The sequence below is a fragment of the Mixophyes fleayi genome, chromosome 1 (genome assembly GCF_038048845.1).
Source record: "Mixophyes fleayi isolate aMixFle1 chromosome 1, aMixFle1.hap1, whole genome shotgun sequence".
Taxonomy (NCBI): Eukaryota; Metazoa; Chordata; class Amphibia; order Anura; family Limnodynastidae; genus Mixophyes; species Mixophyes fleayi.
Window position 1 is genome coordinate 430,558,847 of NC_134402.1, and position 18,365 is coordinate 430,577,211.

Consider the following 18,365-nt stretch of genomic DNA (forward strand, 5'->3'; position numbering starts at 1 on the left):
CACATGGGTGATCCTCTAACCTTCCAAGGGGCCGCACACTACCTTTAATCTCAGAAATATAAGTTAAGCAATACATTTAACCAAAGTTCGAGACACATCTACAATAACATACCAGTGATGTAAGATAAACAAGTGTTCCAAGCTATAACAAACACATCTGACAATAAAACAGGAAGGAGCTGTGGGCTGCAGGTAAGGGCTCAGTCACCTGTTACTGATCACAAGTCTAAGGTCTGCCCGGGGATGGGGCCTCAGAGCCTGGAAAGTTTGCCAAAGTATCCACTATAATTTGCTATTAAGGTATCACCTTTGAATTATTTTATTATTTTTAGTTCTAGAGGTAATTGACAATCCCATCTGTTCTATGGCTAATAGGATACTGCTATCTATTTGTGATAACGTTTTCTATGTCAACTCACTGAATGGGAATTTATTTTTTTTAAGAAGAAAGCTTAAATACTGCTTCATTTTTGCTCATGCAGTGCAGTTGGAGACTTGTTCCTTTACAGTAACTGATTCTACCTTTTTAAATGATGTACTTGCCCCTCTTTAGTGCTTGTACTTGTGGGATCCCCATCTGCACTGTGTGGATCATGATATACAATCTGATCTCAAACTGCAGAGTAGCAGGCCTGCCCCCCTCCTCCCCGTATCCCCCAGTCCTGCATCATTACAGCAATACAAGGTAATGACGCATGAACGTCCCAGTTCCAATACGGGCATGCTCTGCAGTTCACCATCAAGGTTCGCAGAGCTAAGGACATTATACTACTTAAACGCCTGTTTATATTGGTCCATTAAACATGCATTTAATATAAAACCGCTCACTGTGAACTAAAGTAGCTCCTATTCTTCCCCCCCTGTACAGGTATGTTCATCATTGAGGATGATCGTTACGGTAATTCTTCGACTAGCCCCTTCTTTTTTACAGAGGACTCTGAGCAGACGTTCTATGACAAACCCTTAAAGGACAAGGACCGCAGCCCGTTCACGCTCCTTGCTCAAAGCAAGTTTGTGAAAAATCGTTTTTTAAACTCATTGACTCTGCCAAGTAAGAAGTTTCGGAGCATCAGCAGTAGCGATCCCAAAACCAGTAAACTCTTGACGGAAAACAAGCCGGGATTGAGGCGGAACCGAACGGTGACTGAGCCCTGCTCAAATTCCGAATTCAACTCCATGGACAGTTTGGGCTCTGTGTTCAAAGTTCCCAAAATAAACACGCTCCGCTTGGACACGTCCATCAGTAAACACATAGATGACAACGGCAGCACACCCAGTATTACCGAAAATGATCTCAAGCTTCCAAAGAGTCTAGGCAATGAAATCCACAGAGACCATGCAAGCAGAGAGAGGCTAATAGGCGACGGAACAACCAATACGCACTTCAAGAGTCGTAGCTTAAGTTTCAATACAGACACCACAACTAGTGGCATAAGCTCGATGAGCTCTAGCCCTTCCAGAGAGACTGTGGGAATAGACACTACAAACCTCGATACAGACTGTGGGAGCATGAGTACAGTCATAAGCACCAAAACTGTCAAAACAAGCCTGCACCCTAATCACTTGCCCCTGTCAAAGTCAAACTCTGTGTCCTTGGTTCCTCTGGGGTCTTCCCATACACTTCCTCGGAGGGCACAGTCACTCAAGGCACCTTCCATTGCTGCCATAAAGAGTTTGGCAGATTATAACTTTAGCTACACCAGTTCACGAGATGCTTTCGGCTACGCCACACTGAAGCGGCTACAGCAGCAGCGGATGCACCCTTCACTGTCTCATTCGGAAGCTTTGGCTTCTCCAGCCAAAGACGTTCTCTTCACTGATACAATAACTATGAAGACGGGAAGCTTAGACTCCAGACTAACATCAAGCAGGTATGTATCCAAGTACAAAGTTGTAGAGGAATGAATACTTACTACATGAAGGAGAGTGTGGACTCTGGCTGCTTTTCTTAATTCTATGGTATGTTTACTCTGAGCGTCCATTAATTGATGTTTAGCATTTTTATAGCATGTTTATATTCATTTTTTTTCCAGAATTGTTTCATATGTACATAACTGAAAATGTACAGTACGCATTAGTAGTATAGGTGTACTCAAACATTAACCACACTAGATTACATACAGATCAAAGATCACTTTCTGGCTCTGTATCCTCAGCCTGTAACATTCGTTTCAGAACACACAGTGGTGAAGTGCAGCTAAATTAGTGGTTTAATGCCTGCTGGCAAACTCAGACATTGCAGACTGGTTTCATAAATATTCATGAAATGTGTCTGTGTGTATATACCTTTAGGCAGCATTGGCTCTATTCTATAACCGAGTCTAATACCTACCAGAGCAGATCATCTGAGTAGGTGTGAAATCTTACAGATGAGCCATTTATTGGCGGTCTTGCAGGCTTACAAGAGAGGAATTTAATGCTAAGATAAAAATAAAAATTTTGTGTCTAAAATAGATATTCGGTATGTAAGTGACTCCGTGGTTACACATAGCTGTTCTGTAATGACAATGTGTCCAGCTTTCTTTCAGGAATTAGTTTGGAATTCTTAAATAGGACACTGATTAAAAAAGGTTGAAGTCCATTTTGTAGCTGTTTTTGTTCCATAACTAAACCCAAGTGTTATAACTTCCAGCAGTAGTTCCACATGGGCAGTTGCAGGACACAAGTCGCTTTTTATCATTACTGAATGCAGACAATAAAGGGAGACTCCTTTCTCCTTATCTGTTCCTCTTGCTCCTTGCAGGTTCATGAAGGCATTGAGTTATGCTTCACTAGATAAAGAAGACTTGTTAAGTCCGATAAACCAAAACACTCTCCAGCGATCGTCTTCTGTCCGCTCCATGGTGTCCAACGCAACCTATGGCAGCTCGGATGATTATATCGGCTTAGCTTTGCCAGCGGATATCAATGATATGTTTCAGGTAATTCTTTCCTCTTCAGTTGTTATGAACATATTAATGCAAATGTCTATTCCTGTATTAGACTAAGTAATATTGGATTATTTAATGAGTTTTTCCTGAATCTGGTACCACTTGGCTAACTATGTATTGTTCATAGTCCTGGAAACCGTGCTCCACATACTACACCTGTACTAGTGTTTCATCAGTGCCACCAAAACTACTGTGGACCATTGAAGGCTCCTGTGTGTTTAATGTGTGCCCCCTTCCACCAATGCAGCTGTGTTGTGTGACATTTAAAAATCTAAAATGTGACTGACTTTACTGATCTTACAGGTTAAGGAAACTCCTTATTTTCAGAAGACGATGATGCCGTTAAGTGAAGAATATGCTCCTAAACTGTTTGCACCGGAAGTAGGAGGTACAGTGATAATTATATTTCTTAGAGATATGTTTTGAAGCGGGTCGAGCAGACTAGAATGAAAAGCTGTCGGCGCCTCTCGCTACAAACCTGATCATGTTGGGTATGTAACACGGTGATGTAGGCTGGGTATAGATAAAGGTTTGTATGTGACCGCCCGAACCCCCCCCCCCCCCCCCCCCCCCCGCCAGGTTAGGATGCTGCTGCTAATGCTGCAGAAGGTACCAGTTAGTAATAGTTGTGGGAGTTAATAAGTTATGATCAGGAATTACAGTTGAAAAATGGATAATCATCAAAAAGAAAAAAATAACTGAACTTATCTTTTAATTCCTCTTTACAATATGTGGGTTGCTAACAGCAATGCATGTGATAAATGATATTCATGCTTTACCTGGAGTAGGAAGATTTTCTTGAATTGAGAATTGTGTGCCTAACGCACAAACCCAGTGCGACCATATACTGGGACATACCCTACAGAACTTACATGCTTATCCGCATTATTACAGCAAACGTAGAACACAATCTATTGGAAATCCATTTTCAAAGTAGCAGTCTGTGCGCTTGTATGTTTGTGTTTTCATTCTTTATTTATTTCATTTGTTCCAGGTATTACAGGGTCTGGGGTTAAAAGCCCCTACCAGGCATTGCGGCAGCAATTCAGTATTACTGAAATCATGAACTCCAGCCGCTCAGATGCCTCCCAATTCCTGGAAAACATGGAGGACACCGGCCTGCAGGAGCACACCAATGATAACTGTCTGTACTGTGTTGGTAGCCAGATAACGGGTTACAGCCATGGTAACCTGTTAAATGACTATAGTCGTTTAGGTATGTCATGTTACAGTCTCATTTTACTAATCCTGGTATAGTTGTAGCCTGGGCAATATATGCCACTAAAAGGCAGAAAATGGGTATCTTCTAGTTCACTTTTAGAATGGGGGACTGGGTACATTGTAATACATTTGTGTCTGTGCTGTCACCGTATTTCACTCCTGCCATGTGGTTAGTGGGACGACCAGGTTACAGTTATTATCCAGACTGTGGCCGACTGTTCTTTGTATTTTGGTACAATACCTGATCTATTTAGCTGCATATGTCATGTATGTTCTTGTTCTAATCTATTTTATTTGCAGGACGCAGACCTTGCGCAGTGGTTATAATTTCACCGTCATTTTAGCGCCAAGGGATTAATGATTTTGTACTTTGGTATTAACTAGTATTAGAAATGATGGTGTTTCTGCTTTGCTGAGAGTAGCATAAATTAAAAGTCTGAGCTAAAACTGAAGGGGGAGTCCCAGAATCTGCTACTGACTGATTGATATGTAATACATGGTATTAGGAGCTGCCTCATTGGGGGGTCCAAGCTTAAAGAAACAAACAGGCGAAGTGGAGTGAATTCCAACATAACAATTTTTGGGCTATAATGATGCTTAATCCTTATGTGCAATCTCTTCATGGATAAATGTATCATTTTGGTACCACCTGCTTAGAAGGTTAATTGTTCTGCAACATCCTTCATAAACTGCTTTTGTTTTTTATAGAAGCGTTTAAACCACTGGAATGATTCCCTTAGACGTGATTCAAGAAAAATCTGTTTAATATATAGCTAGGGGGGAATTCAGATTAGCAATCCAGACACCCGTAAGGAATGAATGTGTCATCAATTTCTTGCCATTGCTTCATGCATTTATTCACTTATCCTACATCTTAGATCTTTCACAGATATTACTATTGTGTTAAAGGGTAACTACAAAAAAAATAAAAGCTCCTCATACTTAGAATTTCTGTGCTAAACTACCTGACTGAGCCTTGCAATATCTGATTTAGAAATCCTATTACAAGTATCAGGACTTAATCTAGTATCTTGTGGTACCCTATAATAATTTTTTATCATTTTAGAGTTGCCCATTATTTCTTAAGCTGTATCAGGGACTACCCACAATAGCAGTCTGCAGTGGGTTAATATAACACAGAGCCCATGGGTGCACTACTCTAAATGCAGGATGCCATATCTCATTATAACACAAGTGCACTTAGCCCATGTCCCTTATAGCTGAATAGTACACTTTCCGTGCAGCTCCAGTGGAAGTCATGTACACAGACTCCCTGCCTATATGGGGAGGGGGGGCTGTAAGTAAGAGGGTGGGTTGTGGTGACAATCCTTAATTGCAAAAGATACAATGATTTTACTTTGTGCATAAGTGCTTTTGTTATTCCATTTTTGTGTTTTATTCCTTATCCATTTCACTCATTTTTAGCTTTTATGCCATTTTATTCCCAGACTTTCCTGACATTCCATATTCTGACTGGTGTGCCCATAGCATCCCCAATCATTTAGAGGTGGTGTCCCATTCTTCAAAGTATTCTGGAATTTCAGGGTGTAGTGATGATGTTTCCCAGGGCTCTGCAAGCAGTACCAAAAGTGCAGAGTTAGTTCTAGGTAAGTAGTCACCTAAAATAATGTTATGATGTTGTCTTTGAATGGTTATGTATCCAAATGGACAAACGTTCATTTTAATGCAGCGCTGCTTTCAATCATTAGCGTGCAAAGGGCAGATACATTTCCAAGGGTCTCATTACTTGCTCTTGACAATTTTTGCAAAAGAATTGGTAATTTAATACTCCTTCATCCTTCTCAGATGACACAAGTGAGATATAGCGAGAAAATGGGATGATATCTCTCACTCTCACCGGCAGAAGTAGAATAGAAGAACTAACTCTCAGCCAGTCAGATTTGTCTTTTGTTAGTGACTATGAGAGACCTCTCGTTAGGCCTGATTTTTGTCCTAGCCTGCATGGGATAGGATGCGCTTTTCTTTCTTGCTGGATACTTTTCTTCACCTTGTTTGTTTCCAGGAACTTGTTTGATGGTATTCAGTTCTACATAAGTTAATCAGCGTGTTAGTCTTTCTTAAGTCCTGGGGATTTATCTGAATTAAGCAAGGTATAATTTATTCATGTATCTGTGCCTGCCCTCTGAGCTATTCATGATGGTGCAAATCGTGAGGTATGTATGTGTCGCATTAGAACACCATACATACGATTGCTACACATGATTGTGCAGAATCAGGTGGTTGTGGGTTACTATAGCCATAGCAGTCTGTGTGATGGCTATTGGGCCCAGCAGCACAGGGGCAGTGAACCACAGAAGATAATGTGATTCTGTCATTTAGCCCATTCTCTCTACAGTAGTACTTTTCTATCGATCACCACCTCTAGTCAGTAGTTTTCCTCATCAATCACCTGCCAGCTAAGTTAATATTGAGGGATCATTCGCACCTATGTATACTGATGTGCTTGTCAGCTGCTTAGAACTGTGGGCTATAAACTTATTGACCAGTATCTCTGCTGAATTATCTTATTTAACACATTCTGACCCTTATGAGTGGTCACAAATCATTGTGGGTTAGTGCCAACTGTCTGCTCTCAATGTATTATTCAGTTCTCCTGGTTTTTAATATAATCCATTAGAAATAAATCAACTGTTATTTAATAATCATTTAGAAATAATGAACTGTTCTATTAGGTATTAGAAATATTATTTATCTCCTAGTTGTATGCCTTGCATACCAAGCCCTTGAGATATGATTACCCATCTTCCTGCTGTGTGATTTGAATTTTTTAGGCAAACATTTCGTTCTGAGTCTGATTACTTTGCACTAGATAGTTATACTGTGTTAAGTGATCGTATATGTACATGTCTATGGTAACTGATAAATGTCTTCACATTGCTTAGCTCGCACGATTACATTTGTTATTTTGTAAGTTGCATTCTGTACATGTACCAAGTGCTAGATAGTCTTTATATATTGTGTGAATGAATCCAGTACACTGTACTCCTTAACAATTCCATCTACTGCCGTGGACGGTGTAGACACATTATCTCATGTGATTCTTACTGTGTTTGTCGAGTACTTTTGCGAACAGCAGTTACATTGTATCCAGTGTTCGCTCTTATTGGAGAACCTAGCATTTATTTCAGCTAAGTGGGTGCACAAGCATATATGTCCATCCCAGCTACATGCATTACATATACATACATATGCCGGTCAGGTTTGTTTTATACTAGATACCTTTGTCTGGTTTTCCTTGGTGTATAATGTGGAGAAGTAAGACATATGGCTGGATAGCTGTTCCTTGATTCTTAGGTAATCCTACAGTTCTATGCTTAATCATGGCAAGGTGTGTGTATACTTAGAAATTTATTAATAGACCTACCAGCTATTTTTAGAAATACATTAACCTTAACGTACTATGATTTTATTGTACATACAGACATACTGATACATATGTGTAGTATGCTGCAGGTAATGAGGTGTCCACATTTAGGAACACTCATACTCCGTTCCTAGCAGGAGCTCTCTGGATTTTACTTTACCTGCTTGTAGCAGCTCTTGTCAGTAGTGGTTTCAGGTCCATTCTGTATGTGTTTTTGTGCTGTGCATTATACAGGCTTGGCATCCTTCTTTTCTTCTCAATTACTGATGTGGTAATATTAAAGACAGGCATACTTAATATATGCAGAGATGTCCATTGGGAAAGTGAGTTAACTTGATATAGAATGACCTTCAGTTGTTGAGTCAGTGCGACACTGTGGTAATTTTTATTTTCCCGGCACTCAGGAACTTCAATGAAAATGTCTTTATTACTTACCTACAAGTAACATTAGTATATTCTTTGTCTTCAAGTAGATACACTCCTGGTAGGTTTTCAGTTGGCTGGTATAATGTTCTAGTCACATATTGATGTTCTAAGAGTACCAGATGTATAGTGCTTAATTTTGGTGTTCAAGATGAATTGTTCTTCTTAAATAAGCTTTCATGGAGCCCCCTGTTCTTCAGAGCCTCATTGTTTTCTCTAACTTCTGTGATTTGTGGTAGCTGCATATCTTACTCTACCCTTCAGTTACTTTGCTTAATGTTAGTTCCCTTATGTTTCGGTACGGATGAAAAGAACGTTTTCATGAAGTGCTACATATACTGTGGTGAGGAAGGCCTTGGGTGTTATCCCACCATTCTATATATTTAGAAATTGTCACTTGTGGCTGAAAGGCATAAAGAAGAAAGGGGATTTCCAGGTAGGTACCTCTTTAATTCTTCTAATCCCTCGTAGCCAGTACACCAATCGCTCTCTTAGCTGGTTACAAGAACGAGGTGTCCGGAGAACTGGGGTCTCTTGTCAGTACTTCTACAAAGAATCCTGGCTGAGGGTTTGTTCTTTTGTTCCACCTCTGCCGGTGGATGGGAGCCATCTGTCACACTGATTTTCAGGGGGTAAATGAGAGAACATTTCCAGTTGGGTACAAAATTCAGTCCTTTCAGCAGTACAAGGGGCCAAAAGTGTAAGGAGACATGCAGTGTGTTGTGTTACATCCTATGTCCACTTCAGCTGTATTCAGTAGGAGTTTTAGTTAGTACTACAGTGTAGTGCTTGGCCCTCTATCGTTTTGCTGCATTAGGGGTCAGGATGGACCGATGGGGGTTATACAAAACTTCTTTAAGAAACCAGCAATATACATATACTGTATGCACAAAAATGTCCTTCAAAGAAATGAGGGACTAAAAAAATGACAAGGTGCAAAGTAAGTCTTATATTTTCCTAAAACTAAAGACCATACTGAAGATGGTTTTTTTTCTTGATAAAGAGAAAAATGTTGCATAAATAATTAGTTTAACACAGTTGTAAAATTGATTTTAAATCCTGTTTGAAGCAATTGTAATAAAGTGTAAATGTCTTTTCGCAGGAGGAAAACCTATTCCAGAAGACACACCTGTGTGCCGAATATTGCTGCGGAAAGAGGTCTTAAGGCTGGTCATTAATTTAAGTAGTTCTGTAGGAACAAAGAGTCATGAAACGGGACTTTTGACGTAAGACATTATTATTTTTTTCATATTTACTTTGTATTTTTTAAAATCTACTGTTTGAAGTAAGGCTGTTAACTGTATTTCTGTTTATTCTTTTTAACAAGTTCTTAAATCTAAATATAAAAATTTACAATATTGGCAATGTTGACTAAACCTGAAAAGTATGTATGGAACTGCAAGTCCCAGCATAGCTTTGCTTGCCTTACAATTTGCCTACAGAAGACATGGGTGGGTTCTTTCTCAGTGTAGGAGATAAGCCTGTTGAGAAGGGACTGTGGAGAACATTTATTTGTGAATTCCGTAGTCACGATTCTAGAACACTGAAAACTTCCACTTATTGCTCCAGGTTCCCTTTGCTCCATGGTGGTAAACCATCCTGCTATGTGTTTCTGTGCTAAGTATAGTCCAACAAAGGTGGTTCTGTGTTCCTGTAAGAAAAGAGTTGTGCTGATTACTGCCCCGACTCCACTAATTGCACCGTAATTACCTATGGTATCTTTTGGAAAAAATGAGTACTATATATGAAATAATATTTGCCTGGGTTAAAGGAATGTATTAAATTTGAATTGTCCCCTTAAATGTATCATACTTTTCTTCTATTCTAGACTAGCCATTACTTCCGTTAATGACACTTTGTTGTGTGTAGTTTACAGTGTTTTTCATGATAGTGTCATATTCAATTAGTTCCTGAGATCGCGGTTACGCATTACATAAGGTAATACAGTACCGCAACAACCCGGATTTTCCTTCACAACCCTATGGGGGAGGGGGAACGAAGAGAAAAATCTGCATTTTTGCGGTACCGCGGATAAACGTCGCAGCCTGTTCCAAGGCGTAACCGCGATCTCTGGAGTTAATTGAATATGCCCCTTGGAACCCTCTACCATGTATGTTCCTTCAATGTGAAAGTCTGTCATCCTCTTAAATTTGCTGTAGTCAAGAAATGTTCCTGACAGCTTCGCTGTCACTGATATTTATTTCATATGTGTAAGTAGTGATCAGTTCTAAATGTTGGGGTTTAAATGTCCAAATACATAACAGCCTTTTCCATTAATGTTATTCACCTAAATTTTGCTAAATGTCATATTGATTGATATTTTGTATTATAACATTATGTTAAAAGCTTTATAGTAAATGTTTATTTTCTTGTGTCAGTAACAGCAATGGGGAACTGATGTTTTGTATCCATTTACACATTAGTCTTTTCCTATACCACACTTATCTAAGACTACCTCGAAGAGTAGTGGTCATTACTATGTACAGTGAGACCTGACCGTATTAAGAATTAAAATAGATAATGATCCCGAAGGCATTGTTAAATAGAAGTCTAATGTAGCTTGTAAGGACTGGCTAGTTAGTAGGATGTATACAGATAGGAAGGTTTTGCATCCACTCATGAAGCATTGACCTACACTATATTCACTTCATAAGAAATGCAGCTTAAAGAAAGCTGAAAACCGTGTTAGGTCCCAGTAGAGGAATGTGGTGACAATACTCGCAGCACTTCCCAGATGCCTGACAGGACAACATAGAAGAGGGTGGTGACCAGGGTTTGTCTGATGTATTGTGTTAATTTCCTTTTACCTTGGTTCCAGAGAGGTGTGACATGCACCTATACAGCGACAGGTACACAGGGTGCCCGCCTATGCGGCGGCGGGTGCACTTGGTGCCCGCCTATGCGGCGGCGGGTGCACTTGGTGCCCGCCTATGCGGCGGCGGATGAGCTGGCTGCGCGCCTATGCAGCGGCGGATGCACTCAGTATTCATCAAGGTTGGGGAGAAAAAACACGTTTATAAAGTTAAGCCTGTTTTAAAAATGTTGATCCAGAGGGGGAGAGAGGAAAACTCCCAGAAACATCAGCCAATTTAGCCTCACACGGGGAAAAAGTATTTCCTGAGCACATACATGCCAATCTAATTCCCTGGATGTTTGTTCATATGACCACATGATAAAGATCATTTAGTGTTAAGTAGATCTCACAATCAACGTTTTCCAGGTTGAGTAGCAATTTAGTCTCCTACTTCAGGGAACAAGAAGCTGCTGAAGATGTTTTGTTGCTCCAGCCATCTGTAGACGGTATTTTTAATTTGAGTGCCCTATGTCAGATCACTAGTGTACATATAATATAGATGAAATTAATTGGGCTTATGGTTCAGTGCTCAGCTCGAGGGATCAGTACTTGTAATCAATCGCAGAGCAGACACTCAAAGTAAACCATTAAATTAAAGCAATTCCACAGTCCTCGACCCCCCGGCTGTTATGATGTGCTCTTCCTGTTCACAAACACATATTTCACCAACAAACATTCCCTTTCATGCTGCCTTCTGAACTAAACTGGCCGCCTAGGCTCAGTCAGTGCAGATTGCTTGCTGTCCCACTGTCTGGTTATTAGCGTTCTTTGACAGTCAGTAAGGTTTCGTTGAGCTGGTGGGATGCTAACCTTATAACTGCACAGGTTACATATAGATTCTAGCACTTTATGTATGGTGGCTCCAGTCCTTTTTTCCAGCAGCATGAAGAGGAGAGTAAGTTAATGATGGGCATTTGGGTCTGTGCTATATAGGACACAGGATCCAAAGTTAGGCTGGGTGCACACTACAGACATTTTCTCCCATATGTTGTCTATAACGATTTTTTACCAATGACTGATTTAAAAAAGAAAAGTCTCGGCACGCCAGTTCATGTGTTCACACTATACACAATTATTCTTTAGATCTGTGCACTTCATCTGTCATTACCATCGGCTGAAAAGATTGTGACTCTGCAAACCCCATAGAGATCTATGGACACTGCTGGTCCTGAGTGCAGACACACTGCAGAATTGTAATGACATCATTCCATCATTGAAGGAGATTTTTAGTTTCGTTTAAAAGTCAAATGAAACGATACGATGTGCTTTGGAACGATAATCATTCAGCATTACCGGGCCGAGTGGTGAGAATCGTGTGATTCGCCTGCTAATCGGCTGAAAACCCTGTGGTGTGCACCCAGCCTTATGTTTTTGTGGTGTACTTCAGGTATCCATGTTAAAGTTAACTTTAGTTTTCATGGGCACAGTCCTACTGGATGGAACTGATTGTATCCTAGCTCCACTTGACATTTTTGGTTTTTTTTCCAGTCACTAGCAGTGTAGTTGCTTTAGGTGGGAGGACTTACTATGTGATCCATGCAGGGCCCTGCAGCAATATATGTCAAAAGGATGTTATTGCATGTGAAAGGATTGGATGGATTCTATTTATAGACCTATAAACGCACAAACCTCAGGCAATGTGAACTGTAGAAAAGAAAAGGACGGTTTGCAGATAATTGTGTGTGACAAGACTGTGGCAATGCAGAGTTGGTGCTCAGCTGTGAATGTAAAGTGTGCTGAGATTGCTGTTACTAATGGGGTGTTTTATTTCCTGTGTTTCAGGATTAAAGAGAAGTTTCCTCAAACGTTTGATGACATCTGTCTGTACTCAGAGGTTTCCTACTTGTTAGCGCATTGCACCTTTCGACTCCCGTCTCGGAGATTTATTCAGGAGCTGTTTCAAGATGTACAGTTTCAGATTGTAAGTGTCTAATGAATGAATGAGTTACTGAACTACAGCGAGACCCCTTTTATTGAGTTTTCTAGTTCCATTTCTTTGCTCTTTTTTTGTTATAGGGGCTGTCATGCAGAAATTCAAATTGGCTATTGTATTTCCATGGAATCTACTTTTTATACAATGTGTGTGACTTGCTATGTTTCCCCTGGCTGTTCTGTTTGTTTTCTTTTATTTGCAGACTCTGTATGTTCGCAACCTCATTAATATTCTGATACTGTAGATCCACCTATTGCGGCATGTCCCAAGCCAGAGCTATCAGTAATGCTCTGGATTAGGGCTGGTGCACGGTTTCTCGGCGCACTAGGCAAAGCTTTAGCCTACCGCCCCTTCACCTCCAAATTCCCACTAGCCCCTGACAGACTTCACATTTGTAAAATAAAATAGTAACTCTTACCTCCTGTCTGGTAAGGCTGCAGTCCAGATGCACTGATGTCCAGGCTTCACTGATGTCCAGGCTTCACTGATGTCCAGGCTTCACTGATGTCCAGGCTTCACTGCTTCCCAGGCTTCACTGCTTCCCAGGCTTCACTGCTTCCCAGGCTTCACTGCTTCCCAGGCTTCACTGCTTCCCAGGCTTCACTGCTTCCCAGGCGCTGACGCAGGATATAAGAGGGGAGGCTCCAAATGTTAAAACAAAACAAAATAAATCCACTTGCCTGTTACACACTGACATATCCTCTGCTGTCCAACAGCTTTCCTCGCACATGCCACCATTACCCATCAGGTTTTGTCACACATGCCACCTCCATTCCACCAGCTTTTCTCACATGGCTCCTACCAACTAGCTTTTCTTTCATATGCACCCCTGCCCTAGGTGCCCTAGCCAGCCTTTTTCACACATGTCCTCCTGCCTACCAGAATTTCTCAACATGCCCCCCTGCCAAACAGCTTTTTTTTCTCACATGCTCTCTTGCCCACAAACTTTTAATAAATAAACCATTTAATGATACATGTTTTTCATTTAGTTTACCATTGTGAAAATATATTCTACAAATTTAAATTAATCATACTAATAGATAGCAACAGGGGGCAGCCCAATAGTGTGCAAATACTAATAAAATATATTGTTGCTCATACCCTAAGTTGCTTTAAATTAATAGTATGTAACTTGTGGGGATTTCTGAACATAACCCTCCCCCCATTTTCTCCAGCCCTACTTTCTCTCCACATTTTCTCCAGCCCTCCTTTCTCTCCACATTTTCTCCAGCCCTCCTTTCTCTCCAGCCCTCTTTTCTCTCCAGCCCTCTTTTCTCTCCAGCCCTCTTTTCTCTCCAGCCCTCCTTTCTCTCCAGCCCTCCTTTCTCTCCAGCCCTCCTTTCTCTCCAGCCCTCCTTTCTCTCCAGCCCTCCTTTCTCTCCAGCCCTCCTTTCTCTCCACATTTTCTCCAGCCCTCCTTTCTCTCCGTTTTCTTTGTATTACTGAAATTACCATTTTCTTTCTCATCTTCTCCACTTCTTGCCTCTTCCTTTTACTACTTCTCCGGTGCCAGAGGGATGCACAGAAGCGGTGCTGCAGATTTTCTTACAGGTGCTGCGGCATGGAGAAATAGTGGGCGGCCGTTCGCACCGCCTTGACCGCCTTTCTAACAATGTCTCATTCAGAGATATTGTTAGTGTGGTTATTCGCCCACAGTGCCACGCCTTCAGAACCCGTCACCCTAGGCAGCTGTCTAACGGTGGCGCTGTCTAGCGGGATTCCCTTTGATGGCAGATATTATGTGAGCAGTGCTGGAACAGAGTGTGAGTAACCGCTCTGACATAGAACCGCTGCAGTAGGTGGCTGTATGAATTGTCAGCATGCTAATAAAGGTTGCCATCAGGCAAAACCTGAAAGGGGATCTCTGAAACGATGCGTGAAACCTAGTGATATATATTATAGGCACAATTTTTTTTTTGTTTGAACCCCATTGACAACAATTGTCACCCCTTCTCTGTCTTTGTCTAGGGCTTCCCAGAGAATCCCTGCTAGAGAAATGTTTCCCTTTGCAGACGATAAGTGCATACATGGTTTTTCAGCTGACCATGTGAAATTGCTGTATTTCTAGATGTTGGGCTGGCTGCAGAACTTCTGATGGGAGTCCTGCAGGTGTTTAATATTCTCCTAATGCTTGAAAGCATGTGGGTGACCCCCCCACTACAGCTTCTCTTTATTAATGGTGCATTCCTTGTTCATCTTCTCAAGCTTGTGTCAGACCATTAATCTGATGGATTGTTCACAAATTCCTTCATTTGTGAAATTTTTGTGTTTGTTATTTCTGACAGATGCATGAAGAAGCAGAGTGTCTCCTAGCCGTTCCACCAAAGCAACCAGTACTTGTTCCTGATGCAGAATCCTGACCTGATAACTATTTCTATTATGGACTGAAAACTATGGACTTTGCCTGGCTGACCAGCCCGCTAGAAAGCAGGAGCACCTTTTCTCGATCAGTGCAAAGCGCTACGTGCACTGTGTATGAAGAACCCAACTTTTTTTTCTCCATTCTGAAAAACAATGGATTATTTCACCCTCCAATCGTTTGGAGTTTCCTGTCTGTTAACGCAAACGTATGGGTATTCCTATCGGCAAAAATAACTGTATGCAAGAGCCAAGCACTGAAACACCCACACAGATCATGTGTAAATAGACATTCTGAGGAGACTCGTCCTTTGTTCTTGATCTGCAGTATAATGCCTTGTACATGGACTTTTTGTTACAATTCGGTATTTTCCTGCATGGCCCTTCCGACTAATAAACACCTGCCAAGATTGTAGGGACACCCTCAGGGAGCAAGACCCCTGTGATGCATTTTCAAAACACTACTTGGATGGGGACATATATGGTCTCCTCGGTAATTTTGGATTTATTACCGTATCCACAATAGTATGTTTAATCTTCTTATTGCCACTGCATTTCTGTACTCATAGCTATTATAGAAATCCTATTTCCTGGATAAGTTATGCATCGTGTACTATTAATTCTGACTGATCTTATTCCTCTCTATTTTATAAGGCGAGCAAGTGTCTTACAGCCGGTCCCCCCCCCATCACGGTCAGCAAGCATCTAATCTATTGTAATCTATAGGATAATTCTGCCTCCATGATACATTTCAATGCTACATTGTAGGTCTCATGGGAAACGAGCAAGAAATTGGTCATTTTGCACATTCCGTGAGAAGACAAAGAAAAAGACAATCTCGATATCGATTTAAAAGTTTTTTTGGTTTTTTTTTATTATTATTATTATTTATCATGTCACAATATGACCTTACAAGACTGCTGGAAGGATACTGAACAGGCCAGAGAAAATTCTAGCACGAAATTGTCTGTTGATGTGTGTGTTTTCTTTATTTAATGCCAGTGTTCTTTTTGAAATAGATTTGCACAAGACAAATTTATACGATGTAGTTGGTCGGAGGAGGCTGATGGCTTTGATAAATGCACCTTTTTTTTTGTTTAGTATTTTTTTTTTATTATTTTTTATTTTTGTTGTTTATACATATCTATCTGAAATTGGATGGTAAATGTTCTGAATTGAAACTTTTTTTTTTTTTTTGTTATTGTTGCCAGACTTTATCGACCCTTGCAGAGCAAACGGTTGAATGTTGTCTGTGCAGCTAAAGGGTGAAGTTTATGCAAATATGTATATAAATGGCATGGGCAACGTCACTACATTGTGCGTATGTAACTCACATTTTATCATGTTGAATGGCTTGTGTGTATGTATATATCATCCAGCTGGACTGTTAGACTCTGTGCAAATGATGAAACAAGTGTGAACCGAACAGTGTACATCTTCATCACAAAATATGTCCTCTTTTGCTTACCGGAAATCAAAGGTTGGCAAACACGGTGATATTGAAACTTTGTTTCCATCTGTGAAACAATGTATAAAATGCAATTAAATTGTATAATTTAAAATGAAGCAGCCGTTTTTTGATGCTCTTTTCTGAAATCCAGTCGAAATAAAGGAATACAAACCGGCACGCCATGCCAAAAAATGACAAAACTGCTAATTTTTCCATCGTTGACTTAACATTTCCATGCAAGGTTGCTTAAATTTCTTCCAAATATGTCTGTGTTATCGGGGAATTTGGAATTAAGATGTGTATCACAGGGTGTGTTAGCAGTTGTAATATATATATAAATATAATATATGTATATCTGTTTTATTGCAAAAAGTATAGCTACATAGTTGAGCTTGTAAAAAATAAAACAGAAGCCCAGAGTTTAACCTTTACTAAACTTTAACTGCGTTGATCCAGAAATTGACAAAGCAAAAGCCCCACAGCAGCATCTGACAATTTAGACTTTGGGAGGGGGGGGAGGGGGTCGTGTCCTTGGATCAATAAAGCAATACATTTTAAAATCCATCTAGTTAATATGCCATGACAGTGTTCTTGGTAGGCAATTCCACAGCTCAACAAACCATTCCATGGAAAAACCCTTCTGTGTTGATGAAACTTTCTCAAGTTACTGTCCCTTTGTGACCTGCATAATCCTGGGTATGAAGAATACTTTACGTGAAGCCAATACAGAGATTCGTCAGTCAGTTTTTTCTGTGCATTTTTTATTTCCATCCTCATGACATTTGCCCTGGAATGAGGTTTTCCACTTTCATAATTTAGAAGTACCTTTTATATTATCATTTATGTTGCGTCAGTCATATTATGCAACGCTGTACAGACGATATTGAATCGTTCACATCATTCCCTGCCCCTTTCAGTCTAAATTCCCTACCGCACACACTAGGGTAAATGTTTGTCATAAGCCAATTAATATACCAGAATGTTTTTGGAGTGGGAGGAAATCCACGCAAATACGGGAGAACATACAAACGTCACATAGATAGGGCTCTGGTTGAAGTCAGACCCATGACCCCAGAGCTGTGGGACAGCAAATCTAACCACTGTGCCGCCATGTTGAGATCTTTTGATTTGTTAAAATAGTCCCTTTGAAAAGGGATTGTGTGATTTACCCCATTACCAGCACTTAATATTTAAATTATCCACAATAACATGTAGGGTACCATAGCATTATTATTTACTTCAAATGCAGCAGGGAAGAAAGCTTCCAGGCACTCAATCTTCTCCATCACCTTCCTCTCTGTGCTCCCTTTTTTGTGCTCCCTTTTTTACTGCGAGCATTAATTCTAAACCTGACTTGTCTGTAAATTCAGTTCTGCAAATAAAAAAAGGCTCATGCCCATATTACACACTACATTAAATGTGGTAACTATTATTATTATTACATAAAACAATGACTTTGACAAATGGAAAAAATACGCTCAACCATAAGGGATACTCATCATGGTGTTACATTGACCTCTTTAACAAAGAATGGCAGTAATGTTTATTAGAGTAATCCAACCCCCTGGCTTTATCAGGTATAAATTGGTGGTTTCCATGTCCAGAGTTCCATACCTGTAACAATTCTCCAAATCTCAACACCAACGGAAGCTAGGTTTATATACGTAGAACTGCGTTCCAGGCATTGGCTACCCAGGTGATTATACCAGCTGGAGGAGGATTGAGTTCTTTACAAAAAGAATAGGTGGAGTTTTTAATAATAGACCGTTTAATAAGAAACCCCATTAACTTTGATATTAAAAGGAAAATCT

General features: G+C 40.3%; 1 protein-coding gene across 1 annotated transcript in view; it reads left to right on the forward strand.

The window, feature by feature from the left end:
* Positions 1-16,670, forward strand: part of RICTOR (RPTOR independent companion of MTOR complex 2) — an 85,405-nt gene extending 68,735 nt beyond the window's left edge. Inside the window, exons 31-38 of the mRNA XM_075184209.1 lie at positions 869-1,871; positions 2,744-2,921; positions 3,234-3,318; positions 3,925-4,146; positions 5,600-5,758; positions 9,062-9,185; positions 12,596-12,734; positions 15,032-16,670. Of these exons, the coding sequence (XP_075040310.1) occupies positions 869-1,871; positions 2,744-2,921; positions 3,234-3,318; positions 3,925-4,146; positions 5,600-5,758; positions 9,062-9,185; positions 12,596-12,734; positions 15,032-15,106 (1,985 nt within the window). The 3' untranslated portion in view covers positions 15,107-16,670. The remainder of the gene's footprint in view (positions 1-868; positions 1,872-2,743; positions 2,922-3,233; positions 3,319-3,924; positions 4,147-5,599; positions 5,759-9,061; positions 9,186-12,595; positions 12,735-15,031) is intronic.
* Positions 16,671-18,365: the final 1,695 nt, after the last annotated feature.